Raw genomic sequence first — 27,959 nt, forward strand, 5'->3', positions numbered from 1 at the left:
TGTCTATGATCCCATTAATGAAAGTTCTTGTTTGATTTAAAAAAGGTGTGATTTTGAAAAATATTAATTTTCTTTGGAAAATTTAATTTCTAAAATTTTAGTTTTGAAATCGAACGCCTCGTTATGAACAACATATCGCCTTGGCTGACGAACATATCGTTCCCTAATGAGTTCAAATTTTAGAACTTTGAATTCATCCTGATTATTGCAGTCAAACTCATTATGAATTCAAAGTCCTATGTTTGCACGAGAAATCTCTGGGCCGGGCAAGTTGGGCTGGCAAGAAAAAAATAAAATACAAAATATCCATGTGTAACAATTTCATTGGAATCTGGACGCAGAGCTACATCCGGATTATTATGTGGGGAGTCCGGACGTAGAGTTATGTCCAAACATTGCATATCCAATGAATATTTACTAAGTATTTATTAAATATTTAATACATATTTACTAAATATTTATTAATATAAAATATTTAAATATATAATAAATAATCAACATTAATAATAATAATAATATTAATGCTTGTACAAATATTAATGTTCAAAGAACAACATCAACATCAGTATTGGTATTTACACAAATAATACTAATGCTAATGACGACATTAATGCTAATACTAATTGTTGATGTAAATAATAGACAACAGTAAATGACAAAACAAGATAAAAATAATGATAATAATAATAGAAAATGAAAAGGAAGCTCACTATTTAGGGAAGATAGGCTTTTGGTGTGGACTTTAAGCTTGTTGTTAAGGAGGGTAGTGTGCTTTAAGTTTAATAACTTCTCGTCCATAACAAATTCTCCGGAGATACTGAGAGCGAGCGAGAGAGAGAGATGGGTGATGAAATCGACCCCCAGAAGATGAAAAGGATTGCCGCGGCGGCGTACGACTATGAACTCGATCCCCGGTGGACGGAATACTGGTCCAACGTTCTCATACCTCCTCACATGGCTTCCCGATCCGACGTCGTCGACCACTACAAGCGCAAGTTCTACCAGCGTTACATTGTAATCTTTCTTTTTTATCCGATGAATACCGCAATTGATTTGCCACTCATCCATTCTGCATTATCGACATCGAATTCATGGGACCTCTTGGAATATATCTATTTTTCTTTTGCTATGGCCTAGCCCTAAGCTTTTTCACAAAGCCGCAATCTTTTTCATTTTTTGCAAACTTCTCTGTAATCTTCTTGACATTTCTTGAACTGCCGCGATGTTTGAAAGAAGAGGGAAAATCCCAGCTTCTTCTATGGTGGCGTTGCCTTTAACATCCCGTGTTTTACTTGTGTTCCCCATGTTAGCATGTTTCTTTATAGCTGCTAATGCGTGACTACTATTTTAACACATTTGTTACTACCATATTAATACCTAAAGTTATATAGAAGGGCTAAATATTATATAAAACCGCCAACTAGTTTGATACCTTTATGTGCATGAATGGCTGAAAACCTAGATTATTTTGGAGTTAACAGGGATTTCAGCAAACTGACAAAATGCATTAGGTTAGAGAACCCTAAATTATTATCACTACTAGTCTTATCCCTACCTTTTTGCCTGAACTGTGAATCCTCCTTCACCATTCATTCCTTTTGTGTCTTGCAGATTTCATTATAGGTTTTATGATTAGCTACAACCTAACATCACTCCTCAACTTTTCCATCCAGCCTTGGGATTAGCTGTGGCTGTTTTGAAGTCATGTCAGTGCACAAACTAAGCAATTATATGGGACATGCCCACTGAAGGCTAATAAGCTTGTAAGAAAAAAATTTGACTTCATATGATCTATGATAATGGTATATGAAAAAATTTGCTCATTATGTTTTTATTTGGAGAAATATGGCTTGAATTTCATTTCGGAAAATAATCCGTTATATGCTTAGATCTTTGTCATATTATGTCCCTATGGAAAGACTCAACAACATCATTCCTAACTCCTTCATTCACCTTTAGTTATTCCCATTGCTAATTTCTTACTACGATAAGAAGATTGTAATGGTGAAGTTGAATAAAACAAAATAGTTTAATCCTTCTTAAATCATGGGTTATTTTTTTAATGTTTAAATGATGTTATAGCCATATGATCAAACTGATTATGTAATGATTCATATGATTTATATTGGATTTGAGCTAGGGAATTGATGTCATTTTAATGGAGACTAAATACAAAAGTAGATGGAGAATTGATGAAACAAGTTCAAATAAGATTCAATAAATAGTTGAAAAATATTTGACTCTTATTGAAAATTTGTTTGAATCATGTATGAAACTTATTTGAATCATGTTGAAACATTGTTTGACTTTTGGTCCAACCTTGTGTAGACAATATCTATGTTGCCCAAGCAACTTTTTTTAACCCAGTTCGAAGGTTCACTAGGTTTAAACATGGTTCAAATATTGATTGAACATTTTTGATCGTTGATTGAAAATTGTTCGATCTCTGTTTAAATAAGATTCAACATATTGAAGTATGTTTGACTTTTGTTTGAACCTGGTTAAAATCTAATTGTAATATATTTTGTGCTCATATTAAGAGTTTTTATTTTGAAGGTGAATTAAGCATTAATAATCTTATGTTTTATGAAGATGGATGGAAAGAATAGAGTCAATTTGGTTGGAATTTTAGTTGTAAATGGAGCAAAACATTGATGATCTCAAGAGGCATTAGCCTCAAAGATCTTATAGTTCTGATGGAGGTGTTGTATCATTTTGGATGAGCATAATTCATAATAGCAATTCATCCAACAAAAATAGTAACATAATATGATCATGTATTTTTTTAAAATAAAATATCTAAATTTATTCAACACCGATCTCCCCTTTTTTGTATCAACTATGTCAAAAAAGATTTCAACTTCAAATTATAACCATGACAAAAATATTCCTCCTGGCTAGAGCAATTGGTAGCAAATGAGGACCATGCATGGTTAGTCAGTCCAACGCTTCTTATTGATGGATCAAATGCTGATTTAAGGAGTTGATGAAGTTTATGTTATGTACATACAAGATGCAGATGATGGTTTCTCTATAGATTCTTTATTACTAAAGGATCTAATAAAGATTATAACCCAACATTTTGATCCATCTAAAACTAGTAACAAGTGAAATATTTTAGTTCTTTGTGTTCCTTGGGTTGAAAGCAAAAATTAGTGATATGAAATATACATGAATAATTTCTATCCTACAAGGGTTAGTGCCTGAAAGTACTTACAATCCAATGACTATTGATTTCTTGTTTGAGTCTCTTCTCAATGCATATAGAAGTTGAGAAATTTCTGTAGAGCAAAAATAATTTGAAGAATAAGTTATTTCTATATGTAATGAAGAAAAAACTTTTGATTCATGGTGAAAAATCAGGGAAAGACATTTTGCTTATCCGTTGTATATTTGAAAAATATTTATGAAGCTTGCAAACTATAAAGTTAGCCTGGTCAAAATTGTATGAGATTAGGAATCATTTATTTGAACACACTTGATTTTTGGATGTTAGATCCAAAGAGAATTGTAAAGCTAGGCGCTTAATCACCACGAAGCTTGTTGGATCTAATTTTAATTTGAAGTCAAAAATGGTAACATTATATGTGCAAAGGGATTATAAATTTATTTGTCTTATACGAAAGCATGATGGTATTGTGAGCAAGCTATCACCAATGTAGGAGGTTTCCTAAAGCATCCTTTAAAAAAATTTTCATCATATTTGATCATGTTAAATAGGAAAAATCTAGTGATAATAGTTGATATCCAACTTGACACTTCGGGTTATTTCAAGTATGGTTACTTTGATTTTGGTGTTTGTATTTGAGGCTTCAAAGTAGCACGTTGTGGCCTAAGACAAGTTGTGCTGGTATTTTGCTTATAATAGTGGCCCAAGACTTAAATGCTTAGATTTAGTCAATGATATTTGGATTAGTTGACTCAAACAATAATGATTCATTGATATATTTTATGGTTAGATTAAGAGAGCCAACAAATTTTTGACATAAAACCTAGTGTTGTTTCTGATAGACATAATAATATTGACAATGTTTTATTCAGTATATTGTAGAGGCGCACCTTGGAGCTTATTATATTTGGATGAATATCAAGAAAAAGTTTAAAACTAACACTTATCATGATAAATATATCACTTGGTGTTTATAAGCTGCATTTGGCGCATTGCTTTGCCTTTTGAGGAAGATTATTTTCAAACAATGTTATAACTTTCTCTATCATACTCTCTTTTTTGTATGTTACGTGAGCAATGTAATATTTCTCCACATGAATGATTTATTGGGATATCTACATATATAACACAAGGAATCCAATGAATCAATCTTATACAAGATAATGAGAAAAACAATGTTCGAATCTCTGTTTTAAAGCTAAAGTTCAAACACTAGTTTCAACTTAGTTTGAGTAAGGTTCAAACAGTTTGTAACATATTCAAACTTGTAATATAAAGTGCAGAAGTTGTTTATGCTTTGTTCAAACCAAATGGCCGAACATTAGTTTCGATCTCATTTTAAACGAGGCTTAAACAAAGTACAAAGAAGGTTTGAACCTTATTTGAACCCTTATTTGAAGACTAGTTCGAACTTAGTTTTGGAATCTAATAGTCAAATCCTAGGCTCCAAGTAGATGTTCGCATTAGCTTGCCTCAACGCAATTCTAGTGAAAAAAATCCATGAGGCTTATGCATCGAGCTTTTTTATTAGGCTTACACTTTAGCTTGGATGAGGTCCGCTTTGAGGCTTGCCTTGCTTGGTTGGCATGAGGCTTACACCTCAGCATATTTATATATATAAATTTATGAAAACTTATCTAAATCCTAAACTAAATCCCCGATCAAATCATGTCTTCATGCACCCCCAAGCCACAACAACTTCCTCTTGATTGCCTCGACCTCTAGCCGTTGCTTTCACCACAATCACCACCGTTGTAGCCGTCGTCAGGGTTCACTTGAAAGCTACATACCACCACCACCTCTAAAAATTTTGGATAATTAATCTCATCTTTATATACATGAAAAACATTTATGAAAGTGGAAGATAATTGAAATAAATGAAGAAGAAGTAGATTGAGAGGCATTTGGACTCTATATGATAAGACAGGGGAGAGCTAATTTGTTATAGCGACAACTCAAATAAATATCTCTCAGTGATACAGTGTTGATGATTTCTGAATTGTTGCCAACTATTTTAGCTTTCTTTAGTAATTAAATGTGGATGAGTAGGGAACTGAGAAAGAAGAAATTTTGAGTTGAACTTGATGTTTTTTGATACTTTTATACAATTCCTATATTTAATATTGTTTTGCACTTTTGATATTTAGATTTTAATTCTATTTCACGCAATTATTTCATATGTATACCAATTTGTTATCTCATAGTTCAATAGAAAGTTAATGTCATTCTTTAACATATTATTTAGGTATTATATAAAAAATAACTTTAAAGTTTTATTTTTTACTTTATGCATTTTTTATTTTATTTTAAGGCTTATGTCTCGTCTCATGAAAAGAAATATCTCAATACCCAATTGCGCAATTTTAAATCTTACATGTTTGTATTAGTTTGAAAACGGAATATAAGGTTTGAACATTAATTATTTTTTAACTTATGGTTCTTCGTAGGAATGTCATCATTAGAAGGGACGATGAATGCATTCTATTCTAAATAACAAAAATACATTAGCACTGACCTTTTACATATGTTGTTATTATGAGTCCTATATAGTTGAAATTCCCCTTGTGAAGGGGTGTGTTTAAAAAACTTGTGGGACCAAAATAGTCCCAATAGTGAAAGCTGCAGCCAATTAAGCAACATATGCAGGAGCTTCATTAGCAGAAGGTAAGTATTTCAAAATTAAAATGAAATCCTATATGGAGAACTCATCTGCATAAATTCTCCATTCAAAAGAAAACCTTGCACCTAAATAGGTGGAAAACTGAGAGGGAAGGTTGAAGCAAAGCATATACTAATATTTTCTCATTATTTCTTTTGCTCAATTATTTATTCTTTTTTTAATCTTTGCCTCTTTATATGCAGAAATTCTAGCATGTCATACAAGCATTGTTTAAAATTGCGCAATTTGCCCCCTAAGAGCCTCATTGCTTAAGCAATTTTGGGACTTGGTGAGGCTTACGCCTCATGGAACCTGAGGCGCATCTCAGAGGCGCAATTGCACAATTTTTAGTGAGGCGTACGCCTCATGAAACATACTGTATATGTTGGTGTTGAGGGCTCGAATAGGGGGAGACAGGTAATGACATGTTCATTCTCATGCCCATAAGATCACTGGAAGAAAAATATAATTTGCGGGTTAGACCAAGGTGAAGAAGAAGGTTGCAAGCTCCTAAAAAACTGCTCATTGTATGAATCGTCAGTTATTGTGAGATTTAAGATGACATTGATGCATGCAATTTCACATCAAAGTCACAATATAAGCAATCTAACCATTGTTTTGGGCTTGCATTGAAGAGGGGGGGGGGGGGGGGCTTGCATTGAAGAGGGGGGGGGGCAATTTAAAAAAAAAACTCGAAAGGAATTTGCAATTATATCTTCATAGAGTAGATTGATTTTTCCATAATACATATATTAGGATGATAATACTTTTTTTGCAAGTTAATGTGGGCATTATAACTTTTTCTTTTGAAAAAAAAATCAAACGTAAGGCTTTTTTTTATAGATGACTATAAGAAATTACTTCCCACCACCAATATTTTAAAAAAGGTAGCAAAATAAGCAATAGTGAAACAACGAGTGGCATGGATATGAAATACAAAGTAGTGAAAAAGTCAAACGGACCCTAAGAGAAAAGTGGGTAACATTGAATATAATGAAGATTTGACATTTATAGATACAATTGGAGATGAAGATGCCTCTATTGAAGACCCATATAGTGATGGGAAATGATTGGATTTTAGATGTTTTTTCTTATTTGTACTTTGGGAGTTTTGATAGACTTTAATTTGTAGTTTTGTAGTTTGAATTATGCTATGAGATGCATATATTGCAAATATATTTTTTGTTTTCCACTAAGTTCACTTCTTTTTTAGATGTTTTTATTGTATTATAGACTCTTACTATTAGTTATATGCTAGAATACTTAAATTTTCATTTACGCAATTCTTCGTACATGAGGCTTACGCCTCACACTGCCTCGAGGCTTACGCATCGCCTCATGGACGAAAAACGTCTCGAGGCTTATTTACGCAATTTTAAACCTTGCATACAAGGAAGCAAAAAAAAAAGTAAAATAAATAAAATAAAATCAATCCTATTTTTAAACAAAACAAGATATGAAGAATAATTATTCTGGGAAGATTTTGAAGCAGGAATATCACCAAGTTAGACTCTTATAACATCATGGAGGTGTCCCATCCACAAATTTTTTTTTTTGGAGTTGGTTATCTTAAAAAGCCAAAAGAACAACCTTTTTACTCATTGTATTATAGACCTACTTTTGTGAAATAGGAGAAACACATTTGGAAATGTGGACGAAGTCGATGGTATTCTTTATATTAACATCTTGCCAAACATCAATACCTTTGGCCTCATTTAAAGAAATGGTTCCCTCTTATAAATGATACAAGCACCATAATAATGAGCAATTGAAAAATAATCCATTTCGATAGAAAATAAGAAATTTAGTTTAAATCCCACCAAATACAAGAAATTATATTTAAAAAAATTCATAAAAATATTTAAGACACGCGTGTCCAATTTGTATTTAATATTTTTTAATCGGACATATTTTTGGCGTGTCCGACACGTGTCGGAGGAGTGTCGGACGAGTGTCATGTCGGATACGGTGTCGGACACTGCACGCTTCTTTGAGAAGAAGTGTCGGTGCATCATAGGTCCCTCAAAAGAGTTGGGATCATTTTGATCCCTCACAAAGAGTTAAGGGATCATTTTGATTCTTTTCTCAACGAAAATTGATCAATTATAGGGCTTGAACTTAATCTGCGCATGTCAAGTTTAATATGTTCTATATAATTCGTCAATTCATTATATTTGTTTTGCAGGTTACTGTAACCTTTGTTTGGTAGAATGAATTAATGATTTACCCTTTGTAAGCTTTGACTCTCAAGTCTTCTTGCAGGATCCTGATTTTGTGGTTCAATCCATGTCTTCGTCTATCTCTTCCCAGGCACCTGGAGCATTTCAGGGATCCTCATCAGTTCCTGCCACAGAAAATGAAAGACCTCGTAACTCAGGTAAGTTTTATTTTATTGATAACTTCCTTTTCTACTTACTATCCCTTATTTGGAGTATGCCACTTTTTTTATGTGTTATTTATATGCATATTTGTTTGTTTTTGCTTGTAGTTAAACTGAATGATGTGGTGCAGGGTCTAGTTCTGGGACAAATGTACCGCAAGGCAGGACCTCATCTTTCTTTCAAATGGATGAACGGACTGTTAATTTTGCTTTCAAATTCTGGGTAAGTAGAATAAATATTTTATTTGTAATACACTATGTTGTGATATCCTTTCTGTATTTCATTCCTTGAAATCACTATATTCTATTGGCTCTCTAGTATCTCACTCGCAATAATAAGAAGAAAATCACATTATACTTTTGGCAATGCTCAAGTATTTTCTTAAGAGAAAAAGGTTAATTTTGGAAAGAATTTTCACAATCATTTTAGATTTAATAATAAAGAATGAAAATAATTCTACTAATGTGACTATCATGTGGGGGCCTTCTTTCCAGCTCTTAATCTTAGGTTTTTGACCATAAATGCTCAACTGACCTTTAAAATTTTCTCACTACTATTGAGAACATGTGGTATAGCCATAGTCATTTTAGCCAAACTGCCCCAAATTTGTGATAAGCTGCCTTTTATCATATCCTATAACGATATTACAGTATACAGTTCTCTTCCTAGCCTGCATAATACTAAAGATCTGGATGGAGTGACACTATTTAAATTTTTGTTAATGATCTTCTTTCATAAATTGTTGGCCATTGTGGTGAGGATATGATGATTACATACATGTTTCATGTGTGTATGGTTTCTCCAACTTTCATTGATTTTGTTTCTTTAAACTCCGATCCCAACCAGCTGGGAAAAAATAAGAGAAAAATTGGCATTTAATAATAATGGTAGGCTAGATTTATTTAACTTCTGGCCAACCATGGCAAAATTGGTATCATACTCTGGTCGTGTTGTTGGAAATTAAATGCTCTCACCATGAATTAATTTTTGAAGCGATGAGCCTTAAGGAAGTGCGATGTTATTAATGCATTGAATGCAATATTTACCCATTTATATAACCTTTAACAATGACCAATTTCCTTTTTGCGTATTGATTTTACAAATAATATTTTTATTGTTTTGGTTTTTGCTCAATTTGCGGGAGGGTAAGTGTTATTTTCTTTTCATTTCTCAAACTTCTGAACATGTTTGTCATATATCTTTAGATTGCAAAGTTAAACTTAAACAGTATTGATTTGTTCATGCTCAGTTAGTTACATGAAAATGATAATTTGGATGCAGTCACTGTTGTCCAGGCTTCTTTTAAATCTAAACTCCAAATAACGTTTAAGCTATAGAAATGTCCAGGATGTAATCACTGAAGTTACATCACTGAAGTCCACTTAAATCTCATTGCGAATAATTGGAATCAATGTGTTGTGCATAAAAAGGAAATGATCGAAGTTTTTTTTTCCCTTAAACTTTAAAACATGGGGCATACTTCAAGTGAAGAGCACATCTAATGACCAACACACTTTTTTACCATATACTTCATAATCATTGAAAGCAATTTATGATATGCAAAATTGTTAATGCAATTATCATTATTAATTATGTGCTGAAGGAATTAATATTACATGAGAGTTTTTCAAAATATTCCTTAGTATTATGCAACATAAATATCAAATGTACCACGTGCATTTAATAAAAGATTCGCTGGAATTCCATTTATAAAAAATAAGAACAGAGGTTGATAATAATTATGAATTAGGCACCAACAGAAAACAGCAATCAAACCAAAGCAGTAGATGGAGTATTGCTTCTATTATTCAGAAACATCAAGACTAAACTAAGCTAAGGATAGAGTGCAGTCGTAATCTGACTAAGGCTTCGTTTGGGATGACTTTATTACTGTTTCTTAAAGTAGCTTTTTAGAACAAAAAAAATAATTTTTTATAAAAAATCTAATTTAAGAAGCAACAAAAAAGCCATCCCAAATGAAGTCTAAAGTTAGCTTGAGCAGCAAGGATAATAAAAAATGCCGTCTCTCAAAAACGAGGAAGATTACTTCTTATCATTGAAGGTATGTTCATGAAACAACAACAATAATAACATTAAGCCTTTATCCCATTACGTGGGGTCGGCTACGTGAATCATTTTTCTCAATTGTGTCATGTTAAGAGTCAAATTCTTATTTAAATCTAATAAAGAAAGATCATTTCTAATATTTTTCAAGTATTTTTAGGTCTACCTCTATATTTCTTAACATAAGCTAAAATACATCTAATCTCCTAACCGGGTCATCGGAAGACCACCATTTTATGTGACCAAATCATATAAGGCAACTCTCTCTAATTTTATCTTCCACTAGAGCTACTCCAACATTTTCACGAATATGCTCATTTCGTATCCTGTCTATAAGAGTAAGCCACTCATCCACTTAGGGGTATTAATTCGTGTCGACGGGTTGTGCTTGGGTTGAACCCATCTTGGACCCAACATATTTTAACCCAACCCGAATCCGACCCTATTTAGTTTTCAGGTTAGTTTTTCTAACCCGACCTGGTTTGGGTTCGGGTCAACACGACCCGAATCGTAATCTATTAGATACATGAAGGAGACTTGATTTTTGGAAAATTAATTGGCACTTAATACATGATATTTTGCAAGGTAATGACATAATGTATACAAAAATGAAAAAAAAAACTTTTAACTACTATATAAATTGTTTACAAATTATAATATTACATTGATTACAAAAATAAAATACATAATAATTAATGGTTTAATTGTTTAATACATTACATTTACATTTGCAATTTACAAATAAACTCAAATAGTCAATTTACACCTCCACTTCAACTTGAAGATACCATTAAACCTCTTACACTTCAACTTGAATTAACTACAAATGAAAGATGGTTAAACACTTAAAACTTAAAAGTCATAAACAAAATAAAAATCATAAAATTCTAAATAATGAGATAATTTAACTAGAAAGCTTTATCAAATAGCTCAGGTAAACCTTTCAACACATTTAGCAACTATTGAGAAGTGAGTAAATACTATATATTTGATTTTTCTAATTCTCTATTACCATCCAAGGTGGCAGTTTGCATTATCCATTAAGCTTAATGTAGTATATGTGAAATAATAAAGTATCTTCTCTTGATCTAAGCTAACACAAATGTCACCTGGTTGCAATAGTTACCCCCAATGCTCGACGGCTCTCACTTTCAGTCATACCTGTTAATGGCGAATGGCGCATCATGGCGCAAGGTCCCTTTGGAGCCATGGCGCATAGCGCACGGCGCGGCGCTCGCCATTTTGAAATAGACGAAGGAGCGGCGGATTTGGCGGAAGCACAACTCTGCGGGACGATTCGGTGGAAGCAGCGAATGCAGCAAACAGAAAACAGAAAACCTTCAACTTCGGGACAGATCAGTGACTTCGACTTCGGGACTACGGGATGTGTTCGGCGGATGCTTTATGACGCGCGCTATTTTGCGCCATTGACAACTATGCTTTCAGTTTAGAAGGTTTTTTCATCATCGCTTGAGCTTTCATAGCTGTTATACCCTTTACCTTAATTCATCAAATAGATGAATTTATTAAGCATTAGAAGTTCAGATTCAGCAACAAGCCAACAACCCACAAGGCAATTGCCCACAACAACTGAACAATAGGTGAGACGCCAATAGATTTACAACAGCCATAAGGATAAGACCCATAACAGAATTCGGGCAAAGAAAATAGCAGCATCCAAGAAGAACAGGCAAAATTTTAGCTATTCACAACTTCACAACAACACCAAAACAGGCTACAGAGAATTTACCCCCATTTTAATAACAGCATAAAATGATTAAACATATAAACATTAAAGCTTTGTATAAACTTAAACAGCCTTCAAAGGTCTGGTTTGAGCGGTTTGGAGCTGTTGTTAGAAGACACGATTTTTTGCAAAGTCATGCAGACCACACTTTATTCTACAAACATTCTTCTGAAGGAAAATTGCTGTTCTAATAATTGATGTAGATGACATAATTATAATTAGAGATGATTAAATTGTGATTAATAACTTGATGAAGAAGCTTGAGATTGAATTTGTGATCAAAGACCTATGGAGTTTATCAAATCTGAGGGGATTTTTATTAATCAATGCAAGTATATCCTTTATTTTCTCAAAGAAATATGAATGATTGGGTGTAAATTTGCAAATACTACTACCGAACCAAATGTTAAATTGAAAACAGCTGGTAAAAGTAAGGTAGTAAACCGTAAACAATATCAAAAATTAGTTGGAAGATTAATTTGTTTTACTCATACGAAGACATGAGATATCATTTGTTGTTAGTGTTAGTCAGTTTATGCATTCACTAAGATCCTCTCATTATCAATCATTATTTAGAATCTATGATGCACCGACACGGACACGGCGACACAGACACGACACGACACGGACACGGCAATTTTTAAAAATATAGGACACGGGTGCGGCGTGGACACGGCATAATAATTTTTTAATATAATATATAAAAATTAAGGTGACATTATAGTAAAAATGTCAAGCAATAATAAATCAATAGAAGCGTGTCGGTGCATCATAGTTTAGAATTTTATAATACCTCAATGAACTGCAAGAAATGGATTAGTATTTAAAAATAGAGGCCAACTCCTAGTGGAAACTTATACAAATGCAGTTTTGGTAGATGATATCAATGATAGGAGATCTACTTCAGAGTATTGTACATTTATAGAGGATAAAATTTAATTACATGGAGAGATTAAATAAACAAAGTGTTGTTGAAAGGAGTAGTGTAGAAGCTGAATTTCGGTCTATTGCATGTGGTTTCTGCTAAATATCATGGATTAAAATGCTTCGACAATAACTGAAAATTCCGATATCAACACCAATCAAAGCCTTTTGTGATCATGAACCTGTAATCTTTGTAGTCCATAATCTAGTTTTATATGACAGAACAAAACATATAGAAGTGGATAAATATTTCATCAAGGAGAAAATTGATAATAGGGTTATATACATGATTTACTTACCAATCACTATTCAAATTGCTAACTTATTTACCAAAGGGCCTCCTGAAACACAGTATGAGTTTAATGTTGGCAAGCTTTCTATGAAAAATATCTTCATGCCAGCTTTTGAGAAGGAATGGTAGAAGATATTTTAATATCAATTATTTATATTAGTTACTTCCATATTCTCCATTATTTCCGTACCCCTTTGATTTTCCTTTATGTTATTACTAACTTTGTACACACAAGTTAATTAGACCTGATTTTATTTGTTTATTTTCTCTAGGTAAATTTATTTTCTTGTTTTGATGATAGCCTTTGTAAAGTCTATTTATGGGATCGAGACTTCTACAGTGAATATGCAAAAAGAAAAAGATGACGTTTTTTCTTTTCCAGTCTTTTACTTGTAACTTCCTTTTTCTTATTTAAGTTACAAGCCAAAAAATTGGACTTGACACATGACTATTTCTTTACTTTAAATTCAAGAAATAAGCTTGCACATTTTTGCATTAAAAGCAGAAATTGGTTGCATCTACTTTTAGTATATACAACTTTTTAAATCCTACATTTTTGGCTTTGTTACTTGTTCTCATGTGGTTCTGATTGGTAGGTGTTTGCTATGTCCATTTTTGGGATCCTTCCCCTTATACCAAAAAGTATCTCAGACAAAGCATATCAGTTATCATTACTTGGAGCTACCTTTTCTGCACTGTTTTTGTTGTACTCCCATTTTGGGGTAAGTTGAAAACAAATCACCTTAATAAATAAAATTTGACATCTTGCTAGTGTGATTACGTTTTTTAGGAGATTTCATATTTAGCCTTCATTATAGTGTTCGCTGTTTGCATTTGTAATTTTTCCTTTTACAGATACCAAGAACATGGAATCAGCCAGGCATCCAAACATGGTTGCAGTCTGTTATGGTAGCCAGGGAATTTATTAATCTCCCCTACAGCATTGTGTTTGTTACTTCTGGGACGCCTTTTAAATGTGAGTATTCATCCTAAAATTATGATTCATATTTCATAGATGTGGATATATTGTGGAAGGCTTACTAATTTTTTGGACTTTTTGAAACTACATCACTTAATCACTTCCTAACACATTATGAATTATCTTTACAGTGGCATTGATTCCTGTTCTTTCCTGGTCAGTTCAGCATGTTACCAAGTTCTTAAGGAGAAACTTTAAACATTCCATTTTGTACAGGTAAAATTTTGCGAACTAGCAATATTCATGAATTATGGTGAATTTAAGTATATTGTTTAGAAAGGTTATCTAGTATTTTTGGATTCACACGTTAGGCTATGATATTTTGAAATTACAAGGTTCACAACATTTCACAATACACATTTAAACTTTATTAGCAAAGACATAATGGAAACTTTTAAGTCTAGAAGTGTCATCTCAAAGCTGAATATTGGCTTGGTTATTTGTGAACATATTTCCCTTGAATGTGTTAAGGATGCGTGAAACCGGGTATATCAAATTTTGTGTGCTGGGTTAACATTATCAAGTTTTGTGTGCTAGGTGTAGAATTTACACCATGGGATGATTTAATTATTTTTCAGTAACAATTCACTCATTTATTAATTTTGTTAGTGGGACACCTAGTTTTAGCTTGTCCTAATATTTTTTTCTACTTGGGTGAACCCATTGCATGAGAAGATGATTAATAATGATTCATCGATGCATTGTATAGATTTTTGTTGTCAGTGAACTCATCATCATCAAGTCATAATGGTTGAAGCTAACTGACACGCCAAAGTGCATTCTCTTTCTTCAGTTTTTGAATGGAATGTCTAACATAGATGTATAATGGCCTCTGATGAAAATATAATGTACCAGAAAGTAACTAAAAAAAGGTAAAGCGCACACAAAAAAAGACCAAAATTTATGTGATTTGGATTGAACAAAGCCTACGTCTATATGAGAGGAGGTATGATTTGATCCACCAAACACAAAAGCCATGTTACATTGCTCAAAACAAAGACACAAGCTGATGAAAATCTTCCCATTTATTCTCGTCAAAAGCATCACATAAAGCATTGATTTTAACACAATTTATTTATTTTCTTTTCATTAGTTGGTTAACTCTATTTGAGTTAACCAACTAATAAGGATTTAGTTCAAGTGAAGTGCATTAAGGATAAATATCAAAAAGTGATTTTATTAGAATAGAATATTCAACAAAGGTGGATGAGATATTTTTCTAAACTTTTTAATGCAGATTATAAGAATGCGATTGAGTTTAGTGACCTTAGCACCTTAAATGAAAATAAAGATTTTTGTTTTTATTGGCGTATAGTAAAATCGAAGTTAGAGAGGTTTTAAAGAAAATGAAGTTTGGAAAAACTGTTGGACCTGATGATATTTCAATATAGGTGTGGAAATATGTAAGAGATGATGGAATTTCTTGGCTTACTAAACTTTTTAATATTTATTTTGAAGACTAAAAAGATGTGAGATGAGTGGAGAATGAGTTTGCTTATTCCTATTTTTAAGAATAAAGGTGATGCAAAAGATTGTGCAAATTATAGAGGAATTAAGTTAATGTGCATACTTTAAAACTATGGGAAGGTTATGGAGCATAGGTTGCGGCGTGATCCTAAAGTTTCTCAAAATCAATTTGGATTCATGCCGGGTAAGTCTATTATGGAAGCTATACATTTATTGAGAGGTTTGATAGAGAAGTACATAGAGAATAAGGAGGATCTACTCATGATATTTATTGATTTAGAGAAAGCATATGATAACTTTCCAAGAGAAGTGTTATGGAGAGTTCTAGAAAAGAAAGGGGTTAATAATGCTTATATTCAAGTCATTAAGGATATTTATGCAGGAGCTGTTACTTGTGTTCAAACACAAGGTGGTTTGACCAAGTATTTTCTTATTTCAGTTGGATTACATTAAGGATAAGCCTTAAAACCGTATTTTTTTGCTTTAGTCATGTATGTTCTCACTAGACATTTGCAAGAGGTTGTACATTGGTGTATGCTTTTTGCTGATGATAGTCTTCTTGTTGATAAGACTAGAGAGGGAGTTGAAGGTAAACTTGAATTATGGAGGTCAACCTTAGAGTATAAAAGGCTTTCGTTTTAGTAGATCTAAAACTAAATATATGGAGTGCAATTTTAGTAATAATATATCTAGTGGGTGTTGTGACTTTGGGTGATCAAGTCATTAATAAAAGTACATATTTTTAATATATTGGGTCTATTGTTCAGAGTGATGATGAAATAGATTGGGATATTATTAGTAGAATTCAAGATGGATGGTTGAAGTGGAGGAATGCATCAGGCTTGTTGTGTGATAGAATTCTATAAGATGGTGGTTAAACCTGCAAATCTTTATGGTGCAGAATGTTGGCCATTAAAAGAGAAGCATAATATTAAGTTAAGTGTTGCAGATATGAAGATGCTTAGGTTGATGAGCGGCTTTACTCTTAGGGACAAGATGCGAAATGATCATATACGTAAAAATGTTGGAATAGCTCCAATGTAAGATAAGATTAGAGAGAGTTGCCTTAGATGGTTTGGTCACATAAAATGTCGGCCTTCTAATGACCCGGTTAGGAAAGCAGATGTATTAGATTTGACTTATGTTATGAAAAGTAGAAGTAGACCTAAAAGACTTGGCTAGAAAATATTAGAAATGAAATTTTTTTATTAGCTTTAAATGATAATTTAACTCTTAATAAGACACAATGGGGAAAAATGATTCATGTAGCCGACCCTACATAATAGGATAAAGGCTTGATCATGATGATGTTGTTGTTGTTAACTCTATTTGTTATTTCTTTATTTAATAACATGGCGGTGATGTTGATTGATAAAAGATTGTATTTGATTTCCTAGCTTTTGGTTTGTTTATATTGTTGACATGATTTCATTTTTTATTTAGTTTAAATTAATTCTCACAAAAGATTGAGGAGGTTATGATAGATTGCCTTATATTTTCATTCATATTATATGGAGTTGTATTGGAGATTGGTTATTATTTGGATTGCCACTCGGATATGGTTGTGTAGTTTTAGTCTTGGATTTTTTGTAGTTGTGGATTGAGCGGCTTAGGCAATGGAGTTTGGATTTACTCATCATCTTAAAAGATGCTTGTTTTATATCTTATTGTCTAAATTAAGTGGGCTGTGGCGTGACCTGTGGATTTTCTATTATTCGAGATAGGATTTGTCGTTTTCTCAAGTTTCACTTTTTATGATTGTCATCGTTCAACTTTGACTAGAAAATTTGTTAGTCTCAGGTCGGGCCTTGCGTGTGTGCTTCCTAAATTAGCTGGGTGTAGTAGTCACGGGTTATGTTATTGTGGACTATTCAATATTGTTTATAAACTTAACATGGGTGTTAGACTACGGAATTATGGTAATTTGAATTTGTGGATGGAATTAATTTTCTTGTTGTTTGTATGTTTCCCATTTGTTGCTAGAATTGTTGAGTTATTTTGATCATTCATTATCATTTGGATTTTAGTTCTAGTATTTATTGCTCACATTTAAAGAAAACAAGTTGTTAGATCATTTAGTGGCTTGTGACCTATGAATACTAAACATCCTTTGCATGTATTCATACTGCACATCACATTATTTGCATGAGGAAATCATAAACATAAATTGTTCTACATCAATTCGTGCATACTGCACATCATTTTAATTGCATGTCGAAATCATAATCTTGAGTCATCTTGTATCAAATTGGGTATCAAAGTTTTGAATTGTGTCAGTATGTCACTTAAATGCAGAGCTAATTATCATGACAACTTAATTGATTGTGAAAAAGATAAAATTTTGATTGCTTTCTATCAACAATTGAATGAATTGCTAAATTAGCAAAATCAAATCTTTGATGACATTAATCTTGTTTAAACACAGATTGACAATTTGGAGGCCAATCAGGTTTATGCATGTGAACCTAAATGAATTCCTGTTATAATGATGAACCAATGCACTTGAATCATAAATCTAAACAAGAGACAAGGAAATAATTTTGATATGAAATTTAGTGTTTTTGAGAATGATGCTTATTAAAATTATAGGTGTAAAAGTTTTGATGTAGATGATGACATAAGTAAAATAGTTAAAGAAGTGTCTACTAATGATGGTGAAATTGATCATAAAGTTTTTACTAAGTGGTTATTAGATGTTGACTGACTGTTATTTTGCGTAAAAAAATTTAATTGGGCAAGTTAAAATCTATTGTCTAAGTATGGTGAAGAAACAAAGATTGGGAAAAAAATCTACAATAACCTAGACTTTGTGCCATTGTTATATTGTGCTTGTTTTCTTTACGAATTTAATTAATTAAAGTAGGTCACCAAAATTGTCACTGAATACTTGAATAAATTTGAAGAATTTGAAGAACTATTATTATTGCATTTTGAGATCAATGAAGATTCTAAAATTGGGAAAAAGGACTAAAATGATCCCTTAACTCGATGAAAAATCAAAATGATCTCCAACTATATTAAATGATTACTTTGGTCCGTTAACTCCTTAAAGAGGAAGTAAAATAATCTCACCAAAGGGCTATTTTTATTCATTTTTAGAGACTTGATGGATCAAAATGGTTTTTTAATATAGTTGTGAATCTTTTTTCCCTTACTAAAGAACCAATGGACCATTTTGGTCCTTTTCTCTCCTAAAATTACTTTTTAAATTATGTTTGATTTGAGACCAATATTATAATATTCCATCACTTGAGCATGCTTTTCATTTTGCGGTAAACTTTAAACAAATGTTAAAATTTCCTATGCCTAAGAGGGTTATTACATATTCAAGGAGTGCATCATTTTGGCAAGATAATCAAGTTTAATTTATTGCACCTATTGCATCTATGGATTGCAACTCTATAACTAATAGAATACTAAGAGAAAATCAACTACATCTGTATCCATGTATGAGATTTCTATAAATGCACGCTTTAAGTGGTATCAAACTCGTCCTAATATTATTTAGTGTCTCAGTAGATGTTTGCTTATGAATGTGGAGGAAGAAGAGAGTGAAATTAATGGTTCTGGTAATATTCATGAGTTTAATGAAAAATTTAGTGATTCTAAGAATGTTTTAGTTGATAATTCATAAATGCTTTAGTTGACAATTCTTTGAATATCATATATTACATTTTAGCTATTCTTAATGTTGAATCCTATTTAAAGATAGCTACAATTTGTTTTACTTTATAAATAAGATTAATTGTATGAAATTTTTAAACCGGTTGTTTATTATGAATGAAATTAATCGCTTCATTTACATTTATTTAAGATGTGTATGTGGTCTCTCGAGGTTGTGTACATGGACCTCTTCCTAAGTTGTGTACCTAGGATTCCTTCATTTTTTTATCATTTTTCTTCCTTTCAAGCTATCCTCTTTGTCTGGTCCATTAACTCTTTAAATTTAATATTAGAGTATCTTTTCATCACTTTGCATTACATCTACACTTAAATATATTAAAATTACATACATCTACCTTAATATTTGTATCTAGTAGAGATATATATGATAAAATTTTAGTTAGTATGATCTAATTATTCATATATGGCCAATTTAGTATTAAAGTATCACGCGGCTTCAATTTAGTTCCTGAACCTATACAAAATTATAAATGGTCTCTTTGGGACTAAATTGGGATCAATTTTATATAGTTGAGGGACTAATTTGGGATCAATTTTATATCATAACTACAACATAAGGGATTATTTTGGATCAATTTTATATAGTCGAGAGATTAAATTGGAGCTATGTGATGCTCTGAGACTATATTGCACTCACACGAATAGTCTTGGGACTATTTGGGATTTTTCTATAACTAGTGCATATAGTTGTATAGTAACCATAGTTCCTAACCATGATAAGATTATACCAATAATCAATATTAGGTCAATATTAGCTATCGAGATACTTAGAAGGGATGTTCAATTGAGGTATGTTGGCGTACGCAATTTGGAGTTGACATGGATCTAATAAGTGAGACCTTTATTGGAAGTAAAATTTGGTAAAACGGAGAAAATTTTAAAAGATAAATGGTTTAATATTAGTAAAACAACGATTGAGTTTTTGATATTCAACTTCACTTATTGTTCTTGGAATTCATGTAATAACTTGATGTGATTGATTTAGGTATGTTGGACCTATGATATAGAAGAATGAGAATATAAATGATAATATAACTCCCAAAGTTAAGATTGGGTGGTTAAAATGAAAGGTCTCCAAGTATTTTGCAGCAATGGAATAACTCCAAGTATTTTGCAGCAAAGGAATAACATGGAGAGTTGAAGATAAATTTTATAGTAATGGAAATTAAGATGACAATATTACGTACATCTAAGTGTTGATGATGAAAAAATCATTGGTGGTGAAGTTGATTGTGGAAAAAACAAGAATGTCTAGAAGGATTTTTAGGGTGAATAAATTGGTAAATGATAATTAAAGAGTGTTGGGAGTAGCATCTATTAATGATAATATAGTATAAAATAGGCAGAGGGTAGAAGTTGCATGAATAGACAAAGTTAATATGTGAGCATTAGGAAGGAAGGAGCCAAGCCGTACAAAGATGATGATGACATCGACAGATGCTATTGACGAGTCTATCAGCGTAGGAATCATAGATCGATGGCTACGATTCATAGTCTTTATTTTTGATGCATTTATGTATTGTAGTTTATTAATTTGCTATTTATGATTGTACCCTTTCTTTTGAGTTTGCTTGAGTTGTAGTCCAAGGGGCATTTAAGTCATTGTTAATTTATTTTCTAAGCTTATATATTTTGACCTCTTCTATTGTAAAAAGATGATGAATGAAATTTCATATTTTTTACATTAGATTTCTTTGTGAGTTCTTGAGAGAAGTGATCCTTAAGAGGGCCAAGTACCACCCACCAGCCGCCGGTAGGAACCGAGACTCGTGTTTAGCTTCTTGTTTTCTTTTCTTTTCTTTGCCCTTTTCCCCTTGTCCCACCGCTGGCCATCTCCTCCCCTCCCAATCCGCCGACCAACTCCACCCCACCCACCACCTGTCGGCCTCCCACACCCACCCTCTAGCCCGCCGGCCCCTCCCCACCAATTAATCAACTTTCAAGCAGCCAATCCCCCCCATTCCCTTGCTCCACTGTCGGCCACCTCACCCTTGCCCTCTTGATGATGATTTTAATCATCATTAACAATTGCCTTAATTAGCCCACTTAATTTGGGAGAGTTTAATCTAATTTGAAATTCAAATTTGAATTTCAAATACTTTTCTAAATTAGCCTTTTCAAATTAGGAAAGTTCCTAAAATTAAGTCTAATTAAAATTTAATTATATTTGATTTATTTTATTCTTCCCTAATTTAAGTTTGTAAACTTGGAAACTTGGTTTTCCCTCTCAATTTTCCTCCCCCTCTCCCCACATGCCACCGGCCCCCTTCTGGGCTTCAATTGGAAATAAATTTGAGTTTCAAATTATTTCCCTCCATCCTTTGAAATATGTAATAGAATTTCAGATTTTCTAATTCATCTCCTACCACCACCCTAACCCAAGCTTAGCCCAACAACTTCCTCTCCTCGGTCGACCGCCACCCCTCCTCTCTTGAGTTTGCTTTTCTCATGAGTTTTATCTCTTGGGAAGAGAAGAACTCAACCTTCTCCACCTTTGCTAGTGCATGGCCAACCCTAACGTTGATCACAAATTTGTAAAGGATTCTCAAGGCCGAACCGACATCCTCCGATCTCCCTTCTTTGATTTTAATTTGGATGTCGACGACTCCGTGGAAGACTACATAGACCGCATCATCTTCACGTTGGCACCATCAATTGAGGTACACCTCCCCATCAGATCGTGGGTGATCGTGGGACGTCCACCAATCCATCCGTTGCCGGTTACCCTTCCATCAACGAAGATCTTAGGCTTCTTCTTCATAGTTAGGGCTGCAAATGAACCGAGCCGAGCCGAGTATGTGAGTGTTCATGTTTGCGTTCATTTAATATCAGCTTGTTCAAGTTTGATTCATGTTTGTTCGAGCTTTATCGTTTGTGTTCATGTTTGGTTCATTTAAATTAATAGTGTTCATGTTCAGTTCATGTTCGTTCGTTTAGCGTTTATCGAGCTTTAAACAAACAAACATGAACGAACTGTAAACAAGCTCTTCTTTTAGATGTTCATTAACTTAACAAACGAGCTTTATCGAGCTTCCTAACAAACGATTACATCGAGCATGTTCGCAAACATATTTAATGATTTTTTTTAACTATCAAACAAACACGTTCATTAGCATATCTATGAACAAACACATTTATAATAAAAGTAATTGTCTATGTAACAAAGGCAATGATTTATAGGCAAATCCCATCTTCACAGAATTTTCCTAACAGCAGCATTAAAAAAGGCAACGATTTATAAATAAATTGCCATATAAAGCTACAATTACTTAGACGACAAGTTAAGTAATATTTGATACTGTCAAAATCCCAATCGTTTATTGGGCTCTTGATCCCATGGCCAAGGATGAAGATCCGTGGGAGGCTCACCAGGATTAGGCCAACCTCCTTCCATATTTGTATGGATGATTTAGGAAATATTATATTAGGGTAATCATGAATGATTTTTATTTATTTGTTTCTTTATTAAGTATCATGTATGGATCTATAAATAAGGATGATATTGTGTAATAAAATTAAGCTTCCTTTTTTCCCTCTCTAATTATTTGAATTGTAACAAATTGTAACATGGTATCAGAGCCACGATTTTCTGCCAATTCTTTGTAAAAGGAGGCCGGCCTTCATTGCCGCTGAAGAACGTTCCTTTTAGTTCCTCGTGTAAGAGGCGAAGAAAGGACTTTTGTCCGACGCCACCAGATGCGAGAAGACTCGTGGAAGAAGCCGAACGACGGAATCAGGAACGGAGGAAGAAAAGGAGAGAAGGAGAGGCGGAGCCTTGCCGACACTACCAACAAGAAACTCGCAGTGGACGAAGCTTGGCGAACCGACGGAGACCATGACGGAAGCCAAAGCCGCTGGCCGAGACGAGCTGAAGAGGCGACCAGTGACCTCGATCCAAACTTCCAATCTAACGGGAAGGGCATGTCGGCCGAAGACTTTGGATCCGAAATCCACTAACGATCCCGTCGAACATCCTTTTCGGCTGCTCTGGTTCCCCTCATTCCAACGTTGATCGGATCCGGATCCACATCCGCTATGTCTGATACGGTCTCAAGCCCGCCACCGTCCGCATTGAGGGTTTTGATTGCCTCCACCGTGAGAGCAGCTGCAGCCGTGGCATCCCTACCTTCACATAGGTGACCCGTGAAGCAACGAAGCCGCCCGATTTTTTTTTCAGAGAAGCTCAGCCCGTGCCCTATTCTGATCCGAGCCTTTTAGAGGCTACGTCCAGTTCAGTTTACTAGACCTGGAAGTTTCTTCAAAAAAAAAAAAAACCTTATCGACCTTTATTGTTGAACAAGGGAAATTTATTCCAGGAAACCTTCATTGCTAACCAAGGAAGATAGTCTTAATCACTATCATAATGTCATAAATCAATTCCTCCGAAAGTATTGACCAAACGGAGGAGTCGATAGTGCACCAAGGACGAGGTGATCTTCAAAGCATACAACCTTCCTATCGTCTAAATGGGAAGAACTACCTGAAGTGGTCTCAATTTGTGAAAACCTACTTGAAGGGGAAAGGTAAAATACATCACTTCCTTGGAGGAGGACCAAAAGAAGGATATCCCAAATTTGGGGCATGGGATGAAGTAGACTCCATGATTATGTCATGGATGTGGAATTCCATGACTCCAGAAATTAGTGATACATTTATGTTTCTTTCGACTACAAAGGACATATGGGATGCTGCCAGATAAACCTTCTCCAAAGCTCGTGATGCGGCTCAAATCTTTGAAGTTAAAGTCAAAGTTGGAAGCACGAAGCAGGGGAGTAAGACCGTGACGGAGTATGCCACCATTCTATAAAATCTGTGGCAGGAACTTGACCACTATAGGTGCATTGAAGCCAGATGTCCGGAGGATGCTGTGATCCTAAAGAACTTTATTGAAAAAGATAGAGTTTATGATTTTCTTGCAAGACTAAATACAGAATTTGACCAAGTTAGGGTTCAAATTCTTGGCAAGGAGGAGACGCCATCACTCAATGAAACTATTTCTCTCATCCGGGCAGAAGAAAGCCGACGAGGAGTGATGTTAGAATCGAAGTCCATTGAAAGCTCAGCAATGGTGATGAACAAAGAATCTTCATGGAAGGAGAAATGTAAAGATTTCTCAAAATTTAAAGACAAAGAATCACTTTGGTGCAGTTATTGCAAGAAATCAAGATACACAAAGGAAAATTGCTGGAAGATACATGGAAAACCCCCCAGTAAGGAGTAGAATCAAAGAACTGAAACAAGTCAGCCCAACCCAGAAGCACAGACCAGTTTTGGAGAATTCAATGAAGAAGATATTGATAAACTGAGACGACTCCTGATATCTCTTGAAAAATCAAATGCATCCTCTTCACTTGCAATCACAGGACCAGAAATTGCGGAAGACGATTGGACATGCTAAGGAGAGAACTGGATTGTATCACCAAGAAGAACATTACAAAGTTCCCACTATCAGCCTTCATTGCTGATCAAATCAGCCTTCATTGCTGATCAAATCAGCCTTTATTGCTGATATAATCAAATCAGCCTTTATTGTTGGTATAATAAAATCAGCCTTTATTGCTGGTATAAACAAATCAGCCTTTATTGCTGATCAAATCATCCTTTATTGCTGATACAAGCAAATCATCTTTTATTGCTGACATGATCAAATCAGCCTTTATTGCTACTATATCACAGTACAGCCTTCATTGCTGGAAACCTGAGGAATACAAAATTTTCACCACCGGCCTTAATTGTCGGAATTTTGAGGATAGTTTTCCATCATCGGCCTTCATTGCTGGCTTTCTTATATCGAGCTATCACGAGTCAATTAGTGTTCAAGTTTGTTTATTTAAGATTCGAGTATTTAAAATATTGTTCAAGTTTATTTATTTAGTTATTAAACGATCACAAATGAGCTTTAATCGAACCGAACAACGAGTAGCTCGTCGAACGTTTGGTTCACTTGCAGCCCTATTCATAGTGGTGATTTCTTCTCTAGTGTGGAGCATCTTCTTCCGCAAACCCCACGAGTGAATGAGTGAGGAGGTCCTCAAGGTGAAACCTCTCATTATTAAATTGGGGATTTTTGTTATTGCACTCATAACACTTGCTCTTGTCTTTGAAGTTTGATTGAATTGTCTTGGTTAATCTAACATGTACTTCTTTGCCTAAGCAAGTTAAAACTACGAATTTATAAAATCTTTCTTTGTCATGAGCATTAATTTTATATTGGAAAAGCTTTAGACAATTGCTCATTTTAATTTCTTGCTAACTCCTGGTAGTATCACATCAAAAGATGTTTTCAGAATAGAGTTAGCACCTCCTAGAATATTATATTGGAATGAATGAAGAATAATAATTCATAAAACCCAACCCAAATAGATGGAATAAGGATGATGATCATAATGATATGTTATTAATCAAATAAAGAAAGTTGGCATTCTTTTCTTCCTTTATCTTTTGTTCTTCATCACCATAAGATGTCTTGTACTCATTTCCAAGGCCCATACATAGGGCAACTACTGATGGGAGATGGTCAATGGCTGACCAGTAGTATTTATTGTGGTGGTAGAGATGGAGCTTTGGATAGGATGGATCCAGGAGGCCAAAAGGAGGTTGTGTTATTGCAGGAGATAAGTAGCGAAGGATGTGGAAAGCACTAGGTTCGGTCTATAAGACAGATGTGGCCAGGAGTGCCTTTTCTTTTACTTTCTTAATGCGAGAACAAGCTTGTTGGCGGCAAGCCTTCCCTATTTACTCAGATATTATCATTATTTATCTTGATTGATTAAACTTAATAATTTTCTAATTTTTCAGTTGTTTAAACATATTCTTTAAAGTTATTGATATGACTTGCTTTTTTTTTAAAAAAAACAAAAATTTGTTATGATCTTTAATGTTTATTGAGTTTAAAAACCTGCTGAATCTGGTATAGGAAATATCTGGATAAAACGTGCCGGTGGGTTGATGTGAACATTACCACAATTAGGATTCTGAGTTCAAATGCTGAGGTTGCTCTGGGTTTCCTTTTCATAATTTCACTGTTTTCGTAAGTTAACTTGAATTTCTTCTACTCTTTTCGGCCTTATCTTTTCTCTGTTGTTTTGTGATTTCAAGCTCTATTCTTACACATCAAGATAACAATGTACTCAAAATCAGTTCTCTGTTTCAGGCAAAGGCGCAGCATAATCCACACCTTTATGTACTGGCAGGTGTGTCCTGTTCTCTCTCTCTCTCTCTCTCTCTCTCTCTCTCTCTCTCTCTCTCTTATATCTTCAGCACGAAGTAGAAATGTTCAAACTCCTGTATAACTCATTTTAGTTAATAATATCTTCTAAAGGAAGGGAATAAGATAAATAATTTATGCAAGCTTCAACTATTTGTGCATTTTAAGTTACTTTGTCACACCTGCTTTGTTTTTTTTTTTTTTCTAGCCTATATGTTAAGAATCACAATCCTAAGAGTTGTATGTAAGAAAACTTAGTAGTTCCTCTGTGAGAGCGCAAAGTGCATATAATTCTCCACAATAGAGCACTGATTTCAGAACTGTATAGTATTCTTCCTTGAATGAGATAAAAATATATTTTCTCATCTCTAATTGTGTTCTACAGCTGCTGAAGCTCATGTATAATGTTCCTGCAACTTGTAGCTACCATCAGACCGTCTGGTCCACAATCGATCGTACCATAACTCCTTTCATTAATCGCTATGCTCCCTTCTTGAATACTCCTATCTCAATTATCAAGAAATGGTGGTTGCGGTAGACTAAGGCTTCGTTTGGGACGGCTTTTTTACTGTTTTTTAAAGCTGTTTTTTATTATAAAAGTTAAAGCTAGAAAATTGCTTTAAGAAACAGTAAGAAAGCCGTCTCAAACGAAGAAAAACTTGGAGAAGTTCATTGGATCCCCTGCTTTGAATGAATAAAGTTTTGAATGCAAATCTGGATGGAAGGAACGCAGACGAAGCTTCCCATCAGGCCGGTCACCTTCCCAAATGATTAGAATTCTTTTTTTTGATAATTTAACCAGGTTTATGTGAGCTATTTTTAGCCATCTAGTGTTGGTACTTGAGAGAAGCTTCCTCACCTGAGTAAGCTTTCTGCACTCGTTCTCTTACAGTTGATTGCTGAGCTTAAGTGCTGAGTTCAGAAATATTATGTTATATAGTGTTTATTGGATTGTATGATCTTACTGATCACTTCATTAGAATCTGTGTTGGTTCACTGAATGCAAATGTGGATGGAAGGAATCCAGAAGAAGCTTCCCATCAGGCCGGTCACCTTCCCAAATGATTAGAATTCTTCTTTTGATAATTTAACCAGGTTTATGTGAGCTATTTTTAGCCATCTAGTGTTGGTACTTGAGAGAAGCTTCCTCACCTGAGTAAGCTTTCTTCACTCGTTCTCTTACAGTTGATTGCTGAGCTTAAGTGCTGAGTTCTGAAATATTATGTTATATAGTGTTTATTGGATTGTATGATCATACTTGATCACTTCATTAGAATCTGTGTTGGTTCACAATTTATCTGAGTTAAAGGCGAGATCTGGGTATTTTAGTGGTTAACCATTACCTTATTTTATTTTATTTTTGGCTATTCTGTTTGAATTTAAACT

At 33.8% G+C, this 27,959-nt stretch overlaps 1 protein-coding gene across 3 annotated transcripts; it reads left to right on the forward strand.

Moving 5' to 3' along the window:
• The first annotated feature begins 783 nt into the window (after window positions 1–783).
• On the forward strand, window positions 784–27,555 carry LOC110115017. Of its 3 annotated transcripts, none has more exons than XM_020848113.2 (9): window positions 784–1,014; window positions 8,091–8,205; window positions 8,340–8,431; window positions 13,833–13,958; window positions 14,092–14,212; window positions 14,347–14,431; window positions 26,283–26,396; window positions 26,520–26,559; window positions 26,959–27,555. In XM_020848113.2, the coding sequence occupies exons 1-9, from the start codon at window positions 841–843 to the stop codon at window positions 27,109–27,111; spliced, it is 1,020 nt and encodes a 339-aa protein (XP_020703772.1). In that variant the 5' UTR covers window positions 784–840; the 3' UTR covers window positions 27,112–27,555. The 3 variants fall into 3 exon arrangements, with proteins under 3 accessions (XP_020703772.1, XP_028556408.1, XP_028556409.1); XM_028700576.1 differs by lacking the exon at window positions 784–1,014 and adding an exon at window positions 1,674–1,763; XM_028700575.1 differs by lacking the exon at window positions 13,833–13,958.
• The last annotated feature ends 404 nt before the right edge of the window (window positions 27,556–27,959 follow it).

This window comes from Dendrobium catenatum, unplaced genomic scaffold (genome assembly GCF_001605985.2).
Source record: "Dendrobium catenatum unplaced genomic scaffold, ASM160598v2 fragScaff_scaffold_1557, whole genome shotgun sequence".
Classification (NCBI taxonomy): domain Eukaryota; kingdom Viridiplantae; phylum Streptophyta; class Magnoliopsida; order Asparagales; family Orchidaceae; genus Dendrobium; species Dendrobium catenatum.

Coding starts and splice junctions, on each gene's coding strand:
- LOC110115017 (XM_020848113.2), top strand. CDS start 841: ATGGGTGATGAAATCGACCCCCAGAAGATGAAAAGGATTGCCGCGGCG. Junction 1,015..8,090: donor AGTTCTACCAGCGTTACATT/GTAATCTTTCTT, acceptor GTCTTCTTGCAG/GATCCTGATTTTGTGGTTCA. Junction 26,397..26,519: donor TTCATAATTTCACTGTTTTC/GTAAGTTAACTT, acceptor TCTCTGTTTCAG/GCAAAGGCGCAGCATAATCC.